Source organism: Leishmania donovani, chromosome 33 (assembly GCF_000227135.1).
Source record: "Leishmania donovani BPK282A1 complete genome, chromosome 33".
In the NCBI taxonomy this organism is placed as follows: Eukaryota; Euglenozoa; class Kinetoplastea; order Trypanosomatida; family Trypanosomatidae; genus Leishmania; species Leishmania donovani.
The window spans coordinates 474,208-490,764 of NC_018260.1; the positions used below are offsets into that span (position 1 = coordinate 474,208).

The 16,557-nt window shown below is 59.7% G+C and overlaps 5 protein-coding genes across 5 annotated transcripts; all 5 read left to right on the forward strand.

Moving 5' to 3' along the window:
- Positions 1 to 496: 496 nt before the first annotated feature.
- On the forward strand, positions 497 to 2,272 carry LDBPK_331360 (hypothetical protein, conserved; the record flags this gene model as incomplete). Its single annotated transcript, XM_003863914.1, has 1 exon — positions 497 to 2,272. The coding sequence occupies one exon, from the start codon at positions 497 to 499 to the stop codon at positions 2,270 to 2,272; it is 1,776 nt and encodes a 591-aa protein (XP_003863962.1).
- Positions 2,273 to 6,145: 3,873 nt separating this feature from the next.
- LDBPK_331370 (ABC transporter, putative) lies at positions 6,146 to 8,107 on the forward strand (the record flags this gene model as incomplete). Its single annotated transcript, XM_003863915.1, has 1 exon — positions 6,146 to 8,107. The coding sequence occupies one exon, from the start codon at positions 6,146 to 6,148 to the stop codon at positions 8,105 to 8,107; it is 1,962 nt and encodes a 653-aa protein (XP_003863963.1).
- Positions 8,108 to 9,970: 1,863 nt separating this feature from the next.
- LDBPK_331380 (hypothetical protein, conserved) lies at positions 9,971 to 10,609 on the forward strand (the record flags this gene model as incomplete). Its single annotated transcript, XM_003863916.1, has 1 exon — positions 9,971 to 10,609. The coding sequence occupies one exon, from the start codon at positions 9,971 to 9,973 to the stop codon at positions 10,607 to 10,609; it is 639 nt and encodes a 212-aa protein (XP_003863964.1).
- A 1,094-nt stretch (positions 10,610 to 11,703) lies between these two features.
- Positions 11,704 to 13,716, forward strand: LDBPK_331390 (expression-site associated gene (ESAG3), putative; the record flags this gene model as incomplete). Its single annotated transcript, XM_003863917.1, has 1 exon — positions 11,704 to 13,716. One exon carries the CDS (start codon positions 11,704 to 11,706, stop codon positions 13,714 to 13,716), a length of 2,013 nt encoding a protein of 670 aa, XP_003863965.1.
- Positions 13,717 to 14,910: 1,194 nt separating this feature from the next.
- LDBPK_331400 (hypothetical protein, conserved) lies at positions 14,911 to 15,708 on the forward strand (the record flags this gene model as incomplete). The annotated part of the gene is made up of 1 exon (XM_003863918.1): positions 14,911 to 15,708. One exon carries the CDS (start codon positions 14,911 to 14,913, stop codon positions 15,706 to 15,708), a length of 798 nt encoding a protein of 265 aa, XP_003863966.1.
- Positions 15,709 to 16,557: the final 849 nt, after the last annotated feature.

A 16,557-nucleotide genomic window follows, 5' to 3' on the forward strand; every position in this document is an offset into this window, starting at 1 on the left:
TGAGCAGGCTAAGAACGAAAAAGGAACGCAGTGATCATACATGTCTGCGCGACAGAAAGTACAGCACTACTCGTTGATACAGCAACTGCTCTATTTTATTTCGGTTTTTTTGGGGGAGGGAAGGAGGGCTTATTCGCTGTCTCCTGCTATTCTCACAAAGAGAAGGCCCCCGCCCGCCGCCCCGCCCCATCCCATCTATACACGGCGCGGCACTTTTCTCGCAGCGCCTCTTTTGCGCCTAACGCTCATACATCACTGCGTTGGCCGCCCCCGCCGTTCCGTTTCTTTCCTTTTTGTTTGTGTGTCATCTAACTTACTCTTCTTAGTTGTTGCGAGGTGGCGGCGTGCAACGCTGTCACAGCACCACTGCGGGAGGAGAGCATCGCTTGGAAGAAGACGTCCAACGTCATTGTTGCGGGTGGGCTCTCCTGCCTCTCCCCTTCGATTTCGACCTCTCTCGCACTAAGTGTTTTGTGTATTGGGCCCTGTGGATGAAATGCCACTGCCGCAACCGTTGCGTGGCCGACGCGAGGAAGAGGAGACCAGCAGTGACAACCTCAGTGTTGCCACCGGTGGTAGCTGCACCTCCATCCCGTTCGCCATGGTCGAGCCGACCACGACCGATAAGCCCGCACGCGCCTCCATCCTCAATTCGACAAACCGATCATGTGCCGAAGTCAACTTCAACAGCGCTGGTTTTTCAAACATCAGCTTTGCCGGTGACAACAGCAAGACGGCGGCATCGGCAGGTCTTGGACGGCGCACTGAAGTCGCCGATGCAAGCGGCTCCGCCTCCGCCACCCCAGCGGCGGCCGCCGCGACGACCGCCGCCGTGAACATGATGCCGGCCATCGTCGGCTGCTTCAGTTTCACCTTTGGCACCGGCATCTGCGGCTTCTACAGTCGCATCTTTCAGGCGAAAGGGTTTTCCGCGTATGAGATCGGCATCCTCGTCTCAGCGAACCCTCTCCTGAGCATGACACTGCTTCCTGTGCTGAGCTACCTGGCCGACAAGTTCCGCTGTCAGACGACGATGTCGCTCGTGAGCATCCTTATCTCTACCGTGTCCATGTTTGGGTACACCATCTCCGAAGGGCGCGTGTTCACCATAGTCTGCTTCCTTGTCATGACAGCCTCGCGCGTCGTGATTGGCCCACTCCTTGACCAACGGATCCTCATGATGTTTCCGAAGCAAGTGCGATCCAGCGCGTGGAGCTACGTCCGCTCCTACGCGGCCTACGGCTGGGGCATCGGGTCATTTGTGGCGTCGTTTATCTTCTCGTACACTGGCAACTGGGTGGCTGTGACCATACAGTACTTGCTCGGCCAGGCCGGCTTGGCATACTGCATGGTGGTGATAAAACCTTACGAGCGAATCGAGCGTGCGCCAGTGAAGTTTGTGGAGGTGCTGAAACTGCTCGCGGGCAACAAGCGGCTGATGCTCTTCTTGTTTGCGTCGACGATGATGGGTACAGGGTACAGTTTCATCGACAACTTTCTTTTTCTCTTTCTTGGCGAGCTGGGCGGGTCCGAGATGCTGATGGGCCTCACCGTCATCCTCACCGTCAGTACCGAAGTTCCGCTCTTCCAACGGTCGGCTCAGCTGCACAAGATGTTAACGGAGCGGCAGATGATGACCATCGCCATGAGTGTCTGGGCGTTCCGGGTGATGTGCTACGCCATGCTAACCAAGGCGTGGATGGTTCTGCTTATCGAGCCCCTGCACGGTGTGACCTTTGCCTTGATGTGGCTGCCGTCTGTGCACATCCTCGCGCGCGCGTTTCCGCCAAAGCTGTCCAGCTCCGCCACCGGACTCCTCTTCACCTTCACGAGCGGCGTCGGCCCAATGATTGGCAACCTGCTCGCCGGCACCCTCTACACCTTGATTGGGCCACGCAAGATGTTCTTCTGTGCAGCTGTTGCTATGACGACTGCGCTGATCTTCTTCCAGACTCTGGACCGTATTCTTGAACTACGCGGCATGCCAGTGGTCTACGAGCCGGATGTCGAAGGAGATGCGGCGTCCGACCTCGCCTTGGCGGCGAACAAAGACCAGGCCGAAACACAGCAAGCGCGAAAAGAGATAGCACCGGTGTCTACCAACGAGCCCAGGAGCAGCGGTAGCCGCAGGAGCGGCGCCGCACGTTCGACGGTGGCGCAACGCATAAAGCTGAAGAGTTCCAACGAAGGGCGACGAAGGACCATCGACGTGGCCGAGAGCGAACTACCATCCTCGTTTCACGGCTGCGTCGAGGGCACAAAAGACGTTTGAATATTTTCCACAGGCCGCCCCACCACGAGGTCACGCCGGCAAACGTATACGCATGCACAACCCCAGCTCATCCACCTCTGCCGCACTGCAGCTACATCCGTCGTCGTCTCGGACGAGCCGCCCTGCCGTTGCATCTCGGGGTCATGCGCCGAACGGGCTCTTCTCATCCCTTCCTCGTCCCTTCTCCGCATGCGCGCTGCGCGACCAGCGCCAGATGGAGACTCGGGTGGGTCACAAGGCTTGATCCAAAGCGGTGCCGCCTGCCGTGCAGGTAGCAGGGGATGCAGGCTTGGCGGCTGAGACAGGTCACCGAGTCCGTAGCAGCAGCCAAACATGCTTCTCTGTGTCGTAGCTGGTCGGGTTATCCTCCCACTAGCTCGGTCCCCAGCTGCACTGCTTCATATAAATCGCAGTAGCTGCAGGCCAGGGGGGCAGCAGCCTCTTATCCGTGTGCCTGTGAGTGCATTATGACCAGAATGCATCGCGGCCGCACCTAAATTACTTTCTATCCGTGCTTTACCGTCTGTTCTCAGCGAGTAAATGAGCTTCCCATGATGGGAAAGTGTCTGCTCGCATGGTGCTAGTTTTTCTTCGTCTGGAGAGTGCGCCCGCAGCCCGCCCGGGAGTGATGCGTTGAGGTGCACGCGACCGCCGTGCATGAGGGGTGTGTGTGCGTGCAGAGCCCCAAAGGGGGCGTCGCCTTGAGGCTCGTATGAGGGCTGCTGAAGCGCTGTGACGACACCGCGGTCGGGCGTGATTGCAGAGAGACACAGGCGGGTGCGGCGCAGCACCACTGTGGAGTCGAGGGGCAGTAGACCCGCCTCTTCGAGTAGGTCTCTGCTGCCTGCGCGCATCGTTGTTCCCATAGTGATTGCGGCTGCTTGTGGGGCGAAAGTGCTCGAGGGCCCTCCCGTAGTTTGATCTGGCACTATCCCGTCACGCGATGGCACCTTAGAGTTTCTTTGACGGAATCCCACTCGTGCGCACAGACCTCCCTGAGCTTGGCCAGTCGATTCGTGGGTACTTGGATAACCTCTGCAGCGTGTCTTGCCAATGCGCCGCATTGGCTAGGAGGTCCACGCCAAGAAAGCGGGTATGACGATCCTCTTCCAGGAGCGTGCGTGCAACGGAGAGTTGCAAGCTGGTTGCGGTGACCCTCACCAAGGAGTGTGCACCTCGTCCCGGGGGGGGGGGGGCACTCAGCTCCACGAAGTGCTCCAGTGTCCAGTGCTACGCCATTCAGAGGGCGGCTTGTAGTGCGGCCAGCATGACATCCGTGTCCGCGGAGGATGTGAGGAGTGCGAGGTCGTCAGCGAATAAGCCATGGTGCGCTGCTGGCGTCCTGTTGCGCTCCCCACTCAAGGGGGTTCACCACCATGATGAGGCGAAGAGGGCCCAGGTCAGGTGGTTGAGAAACTCGGCATGTAAGCCTGGTCATCGATCTCATCTTGCGGAAGCGAGCACAGGCACGACGATCGTCTACAAAATCCATGATCCTGCGGGTAAGGTGCGACTCTACAGCACTGAGGACGGGAGCGAGACTGCTGTGGCGGGAGCTTGTCTTCCACATGGCCACGCAATCACCGCCAAATCAACAAAGAAGCAAGGCAGTAAAACGGAAGAGGGTCGTTCCGCATGACGCGTTCATGGGTGTATGGCGGATTCGCGACCTCGCCGATGTCCCTCCTACAGAGCCCCTCCGTCGTTGGCGTCTAGTGAAGCGCAGTCGCGCCTTTTCCGCGACAGCCCGCCCCTCACCCGCCTTCCCTTCCCATTTGCATACCTTGCGCGTCCACTTTTTCGCGCCCACCCACCCACCACATAAACACACACCCGCCACCGCGCAGATGTGCATTCTTAGAGTTTTACGAGGGAGACGAAGGGGCATCTGATATCGCACGAAAGCAAACGTGCGCGTGTATGGGCACACTCTTTAGATCTGCAGTGTAGAAGAAAAAAGTCGATGCCGACGTCAGGCAAGGCTCTCTCCGGTGGGTGGCTGCAGGACACGCAGGGGCTCGTCGGCACTGCACAAAGCACAACCTCCACCCCCTCTTTACCTCCCGCCGTGGTGCACAGCTTCCCCCACGCAGGGTCGTCTTCGACTCTGTCGTCTCCCGACGGCTCCGTTGTCGCCGGTGACCCTACCCCGTACGGGGTGACAGCACAGCAACTCGACGCGCTGTCGGCCATGGCCTACCTTGTCGGCTCGCCACTGCAACGACAGCAGCCTGTCGGGAGTGACATGACGCACCCTGCCTTGCTTGTAGCAGCGAAACTGCTGCAGCACGGCGTCGACCCCGAACGCATTATTGAACTGATCGAGTGTCGCTACCACGACGCCTCCTAGGGGTGAGCAGCGCTGCCGCCAAGGAGGAGAAAAGCGGCACTTTTCCGCGCAGTGACGCGCACACTGACGGCGTGAGCCGATGGCGTCTGTCCTCCTGCCTTCCACCAGCTAAGCGCGGGGGATCTCTGGCCCACAGACGAACTACACTAAAAGAAGGCGACGAAGTCTTAGGCCAACGACAAATGTGTGCAAGATGCGCTCATGTCCCCTCGATTTGGTGAAGGGAAACAGCAATATACATCCGGTGCCCTTGTGCTCGCGAGGGGTGGGTTGGCGTCGCAGCAACCGGCGTCGGGTTGTAGGGGCCTGCTTTCCTTTTTCGGGTCCCACCCCCTCTCTCCCCTCGACTCCTGCTCTCCTCACACGTCGTGATGCGCTCTGCGAGAGAGGCGCTTTCTTTCACTTCCTTTACTCAACGTGGGTGGGGTGTGTGCCGACGTTCTTTGTGTATGGGTGTGAGAGAGACAAGAGACGAGAGGAGCGCACGGAATCATGCAATAAAAAGCGCCGCGCGCTACAACGGCCACAACCCAAAACGCGCTTTTCGTGTCCTCTATCTCCCTCTCTCTCTCTCTCTCAGGAGTGCTCGGCATCGCCACAGCGAGATCACCGACGTGACACCGCTCCCTCGCTTCGTGCTTTTTCTACTTTTCTGCCTCACTCTTCGCGCTGGGTCCTTTCATGTGTCCCCCTGCGCACACACAGAGCATATGCATGTGTTGTACCTTCTGGGCTCACCCTTGCTTTTGCCTTCCCCCCCCCGCTCACTCGGGCGGTGAGGCTGCTCTATATGCCCCTGACGGTTTGCGTACCTGGCTCACACGCAAAAAAGTTCCAGGCAGATGATAAAATGGGGAGGAGAAGGGTGTGCTCCATGAGTCAAGATATCTCAGTAGAATGTGGTGTGCTGCCCTCTCTCTGAGCGAAGTGGGGGCTTGCGGAGCCCAGCGGAGGGAAGGAGGGGGCTCCGGTTTGTTCCGCTCCTAAAACCGCTCAACGCACGAAAGCACGGAAGCGGTCATCTCTCAGCCACGCAAACTCGCCTCATACGCTTTCTTCTACGCTTCTCTATCCCGATCCCTTTTCTTGGATGCGCTTCCCTCTCCCATGCTTCTCCACTTTCTGTTCGGTGCGAACTTTTCTTCTCGTCTTCTTTCTGAGCGGCTGCCACTGCTCACCAACGCTGCGCGGCGTGAGTCGCGCGTGCGCCTCTTTGGCCCCCGCCCCCACGAGGAAGTATCATTGACTGACGTCAGAGCCGCCGTCGAGACGTGCGGCAACTGTGCGCCGTCTCGCCTCTCCTAATCCTCTCGCACAGCTTCACATGCACAAGTGCAGGCACTTGTACTCACACCTTTCCATTCTCTGTCGCTCAGCCCCCTATCCTCACATCATGCGGCTGCGGCACTGAAGCAGTCACTCAGGTACATCTTCATACGCGTTCGCCATCTTGATACGGACTCCACAGTCACCTGCAACCAAAAGAAAAGAGAAGGGCACCTCTCGTGGATGTAGCCCTGCCCATGGCGCTTCTCTCCTCGAAGGCCGCCCGCAAGTGGGGATGGCGCTGCCTCTACGCCGCCGGAATACTGGGCGTCGGATACGTTGGGGCCGACTACGCCACAGACAACTCCCTGACGCGCTCGCTGCGCACGCTGCTCGCCTTTGGCACGATCGTGTGCACGTACAAGTTCACTACCCCTACGACACCCGAGGAACTGTCTTCCATGCACAGCCGCGTCGCACGCATCATCCTCGATACATGCCTAAAAAATGAGGGGCTGTACATCAAGATTGGGCAAGGCCTGAACTCCATGAGCCACGTGCTCCCGCGCGAGTACACGGAAGTGCTCAAAGTGCTGCTGGACCGGGCGCCGCCTGTTCCGATGGCAGAGATTCGAAAGATCATCCGCGCCGAAACCGGCAAGGAAATCGAGGAGCTGTTTGTTCGCTTCGACGAGACGCCGGTGGCCTCGGCATCGATTGCGCAGGTGCACCAAGCGTGGCTTCCGCCTCCGGCAGACGGCTCATCGGCGGAGCCGCAGAGAGTAGCCGTGAAGGTGCGCAAGCCGTGCATCTCCACCCAGTCCGTGTGGGACCTGTACATATATAGCACCATCATGACGCTGCTCAAGCTTCTCTTTGACCTGCCGACGGACTGGTCCAGGAAGACCGTGTGCGACGCGTTGATGCGCGAGATGGACTTCACCTTGGAGGCGTCCAACGCGAAGCGGTTCCGACACGCCTTCCGCGACAACCCGCGCTTGTACATCCCGCGTGTTCACGACGCGTACACCTCAAAGCAGCTGCTCGTTCTGGAATGGATCGAGGGGACCAAACTGAACGATGTGGAGTCTATACGAGCGCAGTACGATGAGAAGCGTGTGCTGACCACCTTGTTCGACGCCGTTGGTGACATGGTCTTTAAGCACGGCTTCGTCCACGCCGACCCGCACGCCGCCAACGTCCTTGTGCGGCCCTCGCCGAAAACCAATCCAGCGCCAGCAACAGCGGGCACCGACATGGCTGCTGCCACCACCACTACCACCACCACGTCGGCGGCAACGCGACACGCCACGGCAGCGCGCGACTCGAGCGACTACCAAGTCGTCCTCATCGACTTTGGCCTCGCCACACCGGAGCGAGTGCGCTTTCGATATCAATACGCCCTACTCTTTGTGAGCCTCTTTACCCATGACAAGGAATCGCTGAGGCGGGTGGTGCACGACTGGGGCATCAACGACGCCGAGATGTTCGCCTCTATACAGGCGCAGAAGCCCTTCGAAGCGATCCAGGCTGGCAGCTACGACGAAGTCACACGCGATGAGGTGATCGCCATGCAGACGAAGGCGCATGAGCGGGCAAAGGAGATCTTACGCGACACACGGCGCATACCGAAGGAGCTCATCATGGTGGGCCGCAGCCTCGACATCCTGCGCGGCGTTAACCGGCTTTACGGGTCACCCGTAAACCGCATGAACATGTTTGTGCAAAGTGCGGTGGAGTGTCTGGGCCCACTGCGAAACTACGACGCGGTCGACGCGTACTTGAAGCGCATGCAGAAGATTATGGAGGCGCGGGGTTGCTTGACAACTGTCGCCAGAGACTGCTACCAGGAATACGAAAGCGTGTACGACGCCTCTGCAGACACCGTGCGAGAGGAGCAGGAAGCCGCAGCAGCACAGATTGCCGCCGAGGACGCACAGCGTGGGCTCCACCACCCCTCGCAAGGGCCAGTATCGGAGGTGTACGCCTGGCTTGACGCCGTGTATCGCGCCTTGCTGCTGCACAGTCTTTTGTTCCTGCTCAACGCGGTTCACGTGATCACCTACACTTACAACTCACTGATTGCGGCGTTCCTGCCAGCCGCAGCGCAGAAGAAGCTCCGTATCGCAAGCCTGGAAGACCGGCGTGATCGTCTCTTTGGGCAACAGTGGAGTGTTGAGGGGGAAGAGATGGCGGAAGCCGTCCTCGCCGCTGGCTAAAACGCACGCAGAGCGAAAGACAAAGGGGAAGGGATGAGAAGATCGCCAATGCAGTGACGAGACCCACCTCTCTCTTTACATCCTTTCATTCCTACCGTCGTATCTTTTTTTTTGCTTTCTTCTCTGTTTGCTGAGGTACTCTTAGCCCTGATGGTGCCAGCCACCGCACCGCGGTATCAGGGTCCAGTGCCCCCACTCAGTGGGGAGCCCAAGAGCGTGCATCCTGTCCTCGGGTACGGGGGTGCGGACTCTTGGTGCCAGCGGACAGCTCTGTGCTGACACGGTGCGGGGGAGACGTGCGGTCGTGATTACATTTGTATCAGCTCACTACGCATCGTGCCGACGACCCAGCACGTAGTGGAAGAAGCGATCCGTACCCATCACCCCCTCCCCTACAGCGCATGCGTGCGAAGCGCGTGGCACCTGCTGCATCCGGCCGGGTGGGCCGATGAGGTGCAGATGCCGGCAGCATGACGAGAGCACCCTCGAGTTGCACCACCGAGTCCTCCAGACTCCCATGTGAAGAGCCTCCACACCATAGTGTGGCATGCCGCGGCTTGAAGCGACTGAGAGCGCGAAGCAAGGCACACGGGCAGGGTGCGCAGGGTCTCAGAAGGCCCTGACCTGAGGCTGGCCAACTTCCTCTCTTCGCCCATCCAGCATGCGAGTAACCCCCCCCCCCCCCTGCCTACCACCCGCGCGGACGACGCCACCGCTTGTGCCCTCGAGCAGCACCCTGGCCGCGGCCCGCGTTGGATCGATGCGTGCAGTCCATCTGCGTCTCCGTGTGGGGCCGTTCACGGAGCACGCGCGCGAGGAAGGGATGAGAAGAGCCCGTTCGGCGCATGACCCCGATGCAACGGCAGGGCGGCTCGTCCGAGACGACGACGGATGTAGCTGCAGTGCGACAGAGGTGGATGAGCTGTGGTTGTGCACGCGCATAGTTTTTGGTTTGTTTACGGTGGAATGACCTGCTGATAGGAAGAAAGCCACTAACGTTTTCTTTACAGGTGGTGGTGCTGTTGCTGTGCGCACACCCCATTCGGTATTGAGCGGCACACGTACACGCGGGCTTACTCGCCATGTCATGCACGTTTGACGCCCTACACGTATGTGTATCCGTGCATGCCTGTGCACGTGTGCGCTTCAGTGGCGGTGCGGATGCATCCGCGCGTGTAGAACGCGTGCACGGACACCCTGACGAGGTATTGGCGTTGTTATTCGTTTCCCTGTCGTCTTCATGGTAGTTCTCCTTTGTGCTGCCCCCGTACCCGTCCTCTCTTGCGCCGGCGTGGCGTTGTGCCTGCCGGCCTAACTCGCCTGCCCATTATGAGGCGTCCGCCAGAAACCACAGAAAGCACTATAGTTTTCGGGGCAGGGATGCAGACAGTCGCGGCAGCTCCTCCTCCTCCTCCCCCCTTTTTCTCCCGTACTCATAAGCGCGCTCTCCCGGGGCACTCTCGACTGACAGGCCTCCATCCGCCCAGAGAGCTCGCACTTAGCTGTCTGCGGGCTCACCCGCTTATGGCGGCCTCTTCCTCTCGCTCGCCCTCACAAGTGCACCCCCCTCCTCTCCCCCTCCCTCTCATTGCCTTCCATCCGTGGCCTGCCCACTCGCTTCTCACATTTCAACGGTAGAAGAGTCACGCATAGGTGCTGATCCTGCTGCTTCTCTGGCCCTCGTTACTTTGCCGTGCACGCTCCTGTGTCGCCCTTCTCGTTTCCTTCAGCCAGTGCATTATTCCGTGGAGGCAACATCGCAGCAGAACTCCTTATCTCTCTCTCTCTCACCGTTCCCATTCTCTCCAGCCGCCCTCGTGCGCTCTCTCCTCTTCGTTGCGGGCTAGCGTGACGGTGGCGCTCATGTCTGGCATCATTCATAAAGAGAGCCTACCTGGGCAGAGTGTCATCAAGCGGCGTCGCATCGACACCCAAGCAACGACGGAGCCCCGCAAAGAAGGCGAGCGCGGAGACGGCAATGAGAAGCACGTTGGCGATGTCTTGAAGGGTGTGGCAGGCGAGAAGGACGCCATCAGCAGCACTGTGGCCCTGTCTGGCCTACGCAGCTCTGCAGCCAAGTCGTCTGCGAAGGCTGCGCTAGCGCGCAGCAGCAGCAGCAGCAGCAGCAGTGATGACGAAGACGACGATGATCAGATCGAGCGTGAAAACGCACGCCTGGCGAAACTGCGCGAGCAGCGCAGTCGTCGCCAACAGGAGCAGCAAAGCACCGGTGTAGCTTCCTCAGCTTCTTCCGCGCAGCCGTCGGCCAATATGCCAGGTGGTGTCGACGCCACGTCCTCTCCCTCTGCTTCGAAGGCGCAGGAAGGCGCAGTGCACACCAATAGCTACGACCACGACGTGCTCTTCCGAAACCGAGCGTGGTGCCATCCGTCCAAGGCGACCACGGCAGCGGAAAAGCGGCAGAAAAAGTGGGACTCCGTGCTGAACCGCACTCAGGACTCGGTGGCCTTTGGGCACTTTATGAAGAACTTCTTCAAATGAGCGCCCGTGGCGGTGGCTGTCGTGTTGGTCTTTGATGCTCCTCGTACACGCCCGTGTCGTTTTTTTTTCGGTGGAGTGAAGCAGTCGTTGTCTTGGCCTGCCACCGGCTCCTTTTTGCATATGGGTCCAAAGGTCGTGGTGGTGATGACATCAACGCTGTGGTGCAGGTGTAGTGGGCCGTCGTCGACGTCTTGTTCCTTTTAGCATCCCGTCGAGCAATCAAAACGCGCCAGTGGCGTGCGCAATGTACCCTTCTCGCGGGGTCGAAAGACGAAAAGAGAAGCAGAAAACCATGTCACTGTGAACGAAGGAAAGACGATCATGCCTTTCACGTGTGCGTGATGGACGACAAACACATACGCAGCAAGTGCGGCCTCACTCCCTGCCTGCCCCACACCCTCCTCCTCTGTCGTTGTTGCTGCTGTCTTTGATTTGCGCTTCGCTTGCAGCTACTGCGATTTATATGAAGCAGTGCAGCTGGGGACCGAGCTAGTGGGAGGATAACCCGACCAGCTACGACACAGAGAAGCATGTTTGGCTGCTGCTACGGACTCGGTGACCTGTCTCAGCCGCCAAGCCTGCATCCCCTGCTACCTGCACGGCAGGCGGCACCGCTTTGGATCAAGCCTTGTGACCCACCCGAGTCTCCATCTGGCGCTGGTCGCGCAGCGCGCATGCGGAGAAGGGACGAGGAAGGGATGAGAAGAGCCCGTTCGGCGCATGACCCCGAGATGCAACGGCAGGGCGGCTCGTCCGAGACGACGACGGATGTAGCTGCAGTGCGGCAGAGGTGGATGAGCTGGGGTTGTGCATGCGTATACGTTTGCCGGCGTGACCTCGTGGTGGGGCAGTCCATGGCACGTATTCAATAAAAAAAAAATCAGTTTATGCTTTCTGAAATCCCGGGCGTCATCCTTCTCAAAGCATGACGAGCGTGTGAGAGGTGCACACCAACGGCTGTTACACACGCCTGAGTCCGACAGGCATTAAAGGCTCCCACTGTTCCTCTTCATCCCTCCCCCGCCTGGGGATGCATGTGCCACTTACATAAAGAAGTATACACGCATGCATCACACGTTAGCACCAGCAGCTCAATGGTGAAGCCGGCGTCGTTCCACACGCTGATACGACGAAGCGGCTCATTAACTAGAACGGCCCACGGCGAAGGCCACTCAGGGAAGCGCGGCGCATGGTTTCCACACGCGACAAGCCCGCTCAGGTTGTTGTTGCACCGGCTTACGCATAATAGGAGCTCTGTGCCACTCGCCATCGCGCTTATCGTGGTGCTCCTAGTCGCGTCGACCGAGCTGCTATGGCCGCGGCGCTACGCGCGGTTGCCGGATGGCCGTAACCTTTCCATCCCGTACCGCTCCGAAGCCGCAGCGTATCGAAAAAGCGCTGTGTTCATCGGGCCACTTCCGCGTGGCAGCGAGAACGTCGTCGCTGGCACGGCAGGAGAAACCGTCCCTGTCGCTGTGCATGGTCGCTCACGCCGCCAAAAAGCGCTGGAGGCGGAAATCGAGGAGTACCTGGAGAGCCACGGCATCCATCGTGAGCGCCGCACACGCGTCCGGTTTCACACTCTCTCCAACTTTGTAGACTGGAGGCTGTGCACCACACTAGGCTCTGCAGCGCTGGCGGGCTTCAGCGTTCCGGTAACCGGCTTCAATGACACCTACTCGCACATTCGGCGCTTCGAACGGTATCTGGACTTTGTCGAGCGCGAGGGGCTGCATGACGAAGACATCGTCGTCACATTGGACAGCGACGTTTTCTGGACTGGCGCCGACTTTCTCCCCTTCCTCAGAAAGTTCGCGCGCTTTTCACCAGAGACGGAAAGCGACCTAGACGTCGCCGCCGTCCGGGCATGGGAAGACTATGGGGAGAAGAAGGCGCCCCTGTACATGCAGCGCTTGCAGACCGAGATGCGCAACGGCGCGGCACCCGTGAAGCGTCCTTTGCTGCAGATGCCGCCTGTGTTGTACAACGCCGACGACCTGTGCTGGTGGGGTCAGCACTCTGAAGGTTTTTTGCAGTGTCCGCTGGCCTTTGCGACGCTGGACCACATGATCGAGGTGGCACGCAACCACGTTTCGAGCATGGACTTGAGCAAGGTAGGGTCACACGCGCTCGTGTGCGGCGATACGCTGCAGGCGCAACTCAAGAAGTCCTTCACTGGCAAGCAACGGTGGATGGTGGATGACTTGCTACGCCACCCGAACACGGCGTCGCCGTACATGACGCAAGCGAAGCGGTCTTGCGACGATCCGTTCTTCTACAACACCACCATTGTGCACAAGTCCAACCCAACCGTGCTGCTGAACGGCGGCATGCACGTGTCACGCGTGTGGGCGCTGCGCTGGCTGGCAAAGACGCTTGCGACGTACGTGGCGACAGAGACGCCGGTCGCGGAGGCGGAGGACCACCACACGTCTCAGTGGTGGTGTGACCAAGCGCTTTTAGGGCAAATGTACGTGCGGGCGCGCCTTTACGAGATCGAGCACAACCTGTTGGCAGGCCCTCCGCTTTCGATGAGGACGCCGCCAGTCGCGTACGATAGTCGTTACGGACCGCCAGGCCTTGTTGGTCTGGATCGGCGGTCTCAGATGGTAGTTCTCGCCCCAACCATAGAGCGCAATCCTAACCTGTTCCACCACGGTGGGTACCTGGAGCGGCAGTTCCCCGGTAGCAGCCGTTGGTGGATCTGGAACAAGACCGAGTTACTACTGGGCGAGAACGAGCCGCAGGGTCTCCCACTGGGCAGCCTGCAGACAACGCGTGGTGGCGTCCTCGTGACGCCGCCGCTGCTGTGGCGCTCGGCGACCGCAGAGGACAGGTCAAGAGGCTTTCAAAATGAAGCAGAGGAGGACCCCGACGTCGTTCGTGTTCCTTTTATACACTACGCCGCGCCTTCTAAGCACAAGCGGTTCACAGCTCATCGCAACTATTACGCGTGGATGGTGGCTGCGCGGCACGACCGCCGGGCACGCGAATCTGTGACGAACGCTCTCGGGAAGGAGCTGGTGGAGCTGTGGTTCAACGAGGAGCGTGTTTTCGTCAACTTCACACGCATGTGCGAGGACCCGACTGTCTTGTCTCCGCCGTAGCGCGAGCTCAATAGAGCCTCAAAAGAACGAATACGCGTGCCTTGTGTGTCACTTTTTTTTTCTTTTTCGTTGCTCGGCGCGTTGCTCCCGGTGCAGATGCCGGCGCGCAGCCGCTGTGGTGCCCTCTTGTTTTCCTGTGCTGGTACGTGTCTCGCAAGCGCCATCGAATGTGGGGCCTCCGTTCAACCTGCAGTTATCGTCCGGCACCCCTGTGTGGACGGTGGAGTGTTTCTGTGGATTTTTGTGCCTGAAGACACCGCACTCTTTTGAGCTTTTCCTTCCTTCTCGTGATGCTTTCTCTATGCATCGCCGACGTGCTGGTAGACACATACGCCTCCGCATAGTCTTCTTGTGGTCACGCCGCCCTTTCCTCTCCGCCCTGTTGGTCAACTTGGGCTGAGGAGTATCTACCAGAGCGCCTCCGTTTGCCGCCACCCCCCCCCTCCTCCCCTCCACCACCATCGTCACCGCCAATCTCTCAAGTAACTTAAAAAAAATTATACATATATAACGTGTTGTTTTCCTTTTAGTCTTTTCCGCTTGTTTCATGTGGTATGGGTATGCTCCCGTGTGAGTGACGCATATGTTTCTCTCTGCGGGTGGGCCGGCTGGGGCGGTTTGGGAGGGGCCGTGGGGGCGCAGTGGAGGGAGCGCAAAAAGGAGAGGGAAGCACGGCGCGCAGTCTGAGCGAACTTGTGGAGAAGGCCACCCATAAAGCCGACACAGCGGCAGGAAGTTCACGGAAGACACACGTAGAGCCGAGGTGAACACTCTGAAAAGCGGAGAAGAAAGGGGGAAAAAACACAAAGGAGGCGGCTGCCGTTGACAGACAACGACAACCGGCCCTGCCAGCACCGGTTTGTACGTCCCTTAAAAGTGAGAATGTACGCACCCTCGCACACGGAGACACCACGTGACACCAAAAGGCGTGTTGGCGCCACGTAGCCTGAGCCGTGACGTGAGGGCGAGTGCAGGCAGCTTTCCCTGTAGCTTGCGTCGATGATGGTCATTCTGCAGCTGTGCCGTCTTTTTGCCCTCTTTTCTCTCCCCCACATGCATACTCTTCTTCTGGTCACGTAACACGATCGACGCAGCTGCGAAGGGCATCCCTTACCCCACTCAGCCTTGCCCCTCTCTGCATTCTGTTTTGTCTGTCAGCCGCTCGATTCGTCGCGCGCGTCACAGCGAACCTCCATGAGCGTCGAGGAGCTGCAGCCAAGTTCGCCGGTGGCAGTGAACGATGACGCCGAGGACGTGGTGGAAGCGGAGTTGGTCGCTTACGACGCACATCACACGCACCTCGTCGAAGGCGACTTTTTCCCGGCCGAGGCGCCGGAGGTCGAGGCTGATGGAGCAGTCGCTGACGCTACTGAAGAAGTCGACGCGCTCGTTGACGCGATTGCCGCCGAAGCAGCGGCAGTGGCCGCAATGTCGGTGGTGTCAACCCCGCCAAAGCCGGCCGAAGCGCCGTCCCGCAAGCGGGTTTGCTGGGCCGATGAGGGTCACACCGACACCGCCCGCGGCCTGGTGAAGCACGTCACGAACTTCTACATGCCCAACACCTTCTCACGCGGCTCCCGTTACGACGCCGCCGACCAAGCTAGCCCTACGCGGCCGACCAACGCGACGGCCGTCAATCCAACCCCACCCCTGTTCCGGGAGAAGGTGAACTCGGACGAAACCAGGTACAAGTTCTGTAAGGCGCAGCGGCCAGCGCTGCAATACGCGGAATGGAGGCGGCAGCAGCATGAGTATGGCGCCACACCCTTCGAGCTTCAGCCGGTCGATGCAGGACAGCTGACTGGCAGCGTGGGCGTCGCCACAAGGACTCTGTTTGGTGAGCTCTTCCAGCGCAGCGTCGTCGCCCGCGTGGCTGAAGGGCAGGTGCGAACACGCAACGGAACGCACCACAACAGTCAAGACAACGGCTTCCAGCAGCCCTTCGTGCGCATCGACGCGACGTTCGACGAGCCTCTCCCAATCCCGTTGTAGTAACGGAAGCGTGTGGCGTTTGGCTCGTGTTTCCACTTTGTGTGCGCTTGGGGCCGCTTGCCGCCCGGGCTTTCCACGCCCCATCCCCTTAGAACCAAAAACGGCGCGCGTTTCTGCGCGGCCCCCGCCGGGGTTCGGCGGGGTGGCCCGCACGGCCGAACCCACGAACCCCCACCCCCCGAGGAAAAAAACAACACCGATGGCACCGCAAACCCCCAACCGACCCGCCCCCCCCCCCCCCCTTTCCACCCCCAGCTCAGAGGCAAAACATCCCCTTCGCCATTGCCTGCGAAGTCGCGCCGCAGACGGAAAAGCGCACTCCGTGGGGATCGAACCCACGACCACACGGTTAAGAGCCGTGCGCTCTACCGACTGAGCTAGGAATGCCACAAAACACCAGGGTTTGACATGATGTCTCACCTTCGACCGGCATCAAACTCAAGTTTTGCGCGTCCCCCGCGTATTCCCCCGTACACCCCGCGCCCGCTAAGTGCGAAGCAAATCCCTATGGTGACCCCTTCCGTTCCCAATTTTCGCCCGTTCACCACAACGCCAGAGATGATCCTTGCACAGCTGCGCGGGGGCACCTGTCCGCACCTCGGGTCCCCGCAGCGGCGGGTGACTAGCAGAGACAAGATGGCGCCCTATATCTACTAATCCGCTGGCATTGTGGGGCGCCCCCGTGCCACTTTGGTACGACAAGCCATGAGATCTCTCTGCGCAGGTAAATGCTTATCCGCCGGCCCCCTCTACCCTCGACACACACACTCGTGTCAGAGGCGTGCGGATTCAGAAGAGGGCGGAATGCCCCCATCCCCTGCAGCCACAGGCCAATGGCATCGACGGAAA